The sequence below is a fragment of the Myotis davidii genome, unplaced genomic scaffold, assembly GCF_000327345.1.
Source record: "Myotis davidii unplaced genomic scaffold, ASM32734v1 scaffold134, whole genome shotgun sequence".
In the NCBI taxonomy this organism is placed as follows: Eukaryota; Metazoa; Chordata; class Mammalia; order Chiroptera; family Vespertilionidae; genus Myotis; species Myotis davidii.
Genome location: NW_006288853.1, coordinates 3151871 through 3153565, shown reverse-complemented (window position 1 = coordinate 3153565; position 1695 = coordinate 3151871). Strand labels below are relative to the sequence as shown.

Sequence of the window (1695 nt, the reverse complement as noted above, 5' to 3'; positions counted from 1 at the left end):
CTAGGGGGCAGACACTCGGACCATTAGGTTAGCTTGCTGCTGGGGTCTGGCCATTTGGGACTGAGTGAGACAAGCCAGACACCCCCTGGTGCCTTCCCACGGTCCCTCCCAGGCTGGCCAACCTCCTGCGTCCCTCCCCAGTCCCAATTGTGCACCAGTCAGGTTTCTAAGCCTGGCCTGAGCCCTCTGGCAATCTCCCCTCCCCCCAAGTACATAAATTTCATGCACAACAAAAATATGTCTTTATTGGTTTTAGAGAGCGAGGAAGGGAGAGAGAGAGGGAAACATTGATGTGAGAAAGAAACATTTATTGGTTGCCTCCTGTACACACCCCAACTGGGGACTGAATCCGCAACCTAGATATGTGCCCTGACCCTGTCTGAGAATTGAACCCGTAACCTTTTGGTGAATAGGACAATCCTCTAACCAACTGAGCCACCCAACCAGGGCAGGTGGTTGATTTTTGTTGGTTTTAAATAGGATCATTGACTGTTTTATTAATTTTTAAAATATTTTTAATTGATTTTTAGAGGGAGAGGAAGGGAGAGGGATAGAGAGATAGAAACATCGATGAGATAAACATCAATATCAATCGACTGCTTCTTGCATGTCCCCTACTGGGGATTGAGCCCACAACCTGGGCATGTGCCCTGACCGGAATTGACTGATGACCTCTTAGTTCCTGGGTTGGCACTCAGCCACTGAGCCACACTGGCTGGGTGATCATTGCCTGTTTTAAAGCTTAAATGTACTTTAGAATTCTGTGCAAAATAGGAACCCTGGCATTTAATTAAAATTATGATGTGTAGTTAAGATTCTTAAATGTGAGTAAAAGTTTTTCTAAATGAGAAAAAATAGCTGAAGATTACTATTTTTGCAGTAAGACTCATGTGATGTTTTAATGTCAACATGGTCCATTCTGTCAGTAACATGTATAGGAACGATATGCTCTAAGCATTTTTTCCCCCTAGACTTGGGAAGACCCTGGACACAATGACAAACACACTGGTTGTTGTGGCGACAATGACCCAATTGATGTCTGTGAAATTGGAAGCAAGGTAATGTAATCTGAAATGTTTTTCTTTAGTGCTAAGATGATATTAATGAAATATATAAAGTTCATACTTTAAAAAATATTATGAATAATGATGTCACTTGAGGTGATTAAAAGCTCCCATTTCTTTTAAAGCATTTGTATATTTAAACCTAGCCTAGAAAAAGATGTACATATACGTGTATATGGCTATACATACAGGGTATCCCCCAAAATTATATACACTTTGAATGATTATAAAGTCAGTGTTTATTATTACTAGAAATAAGTGAAAATTAAGTGAGTTATCAGCTGTTGAAGTGTGTATACATTTTTTAAAATATGTTTTTTATTGATTTCAGAGAGGAAGGAAGGAGAGATAGAAACATCAATGATGAGAAAAAATCATTGATCAACTGCCTCCTCCAGGCCCCCTACTGGGGATCAAGCCTGCAACCCAGGCATATGCCCTTGACCAGAATTGAACCCGGGACGCTTCAGTCTGCAGGCCAATGCTCTATCCACCGAGCCAAACCGGCTAGGCCCCTGACACATCTTGAGTTGCTGCCCCAGTGCTAGATAGAGCTCAGAGCATGAGTCTAAGTTAGTCCATGAGTGGGCCCTTTAATAGGAACTCTCAGGACTCCAGCAGCCCTTTGGGA

General features: G+C 42.1%; 1 protein-coding gene across 1 annotated transcript in view; it reads left to right on the top strand.

Moving 5' to 3' along the window:
- The window catches only part of PPA1 (pyrophosphatase (inorganic) 1), a 49437-nt gene that overhangs the window by 36830 nt on the left and 10912 nt on the right, over positions 1–1695 (top strand). Inside the window, exon 9 of the mRNA XM_015562103.1 lies at positions 972–1058. Coding sequence (XP_015417589.1) covers positions 972–1058 — 87 coding nt within the window. The remainder of the gene's footprint in view (positions 1–971; positions 1059–1695) is intronic.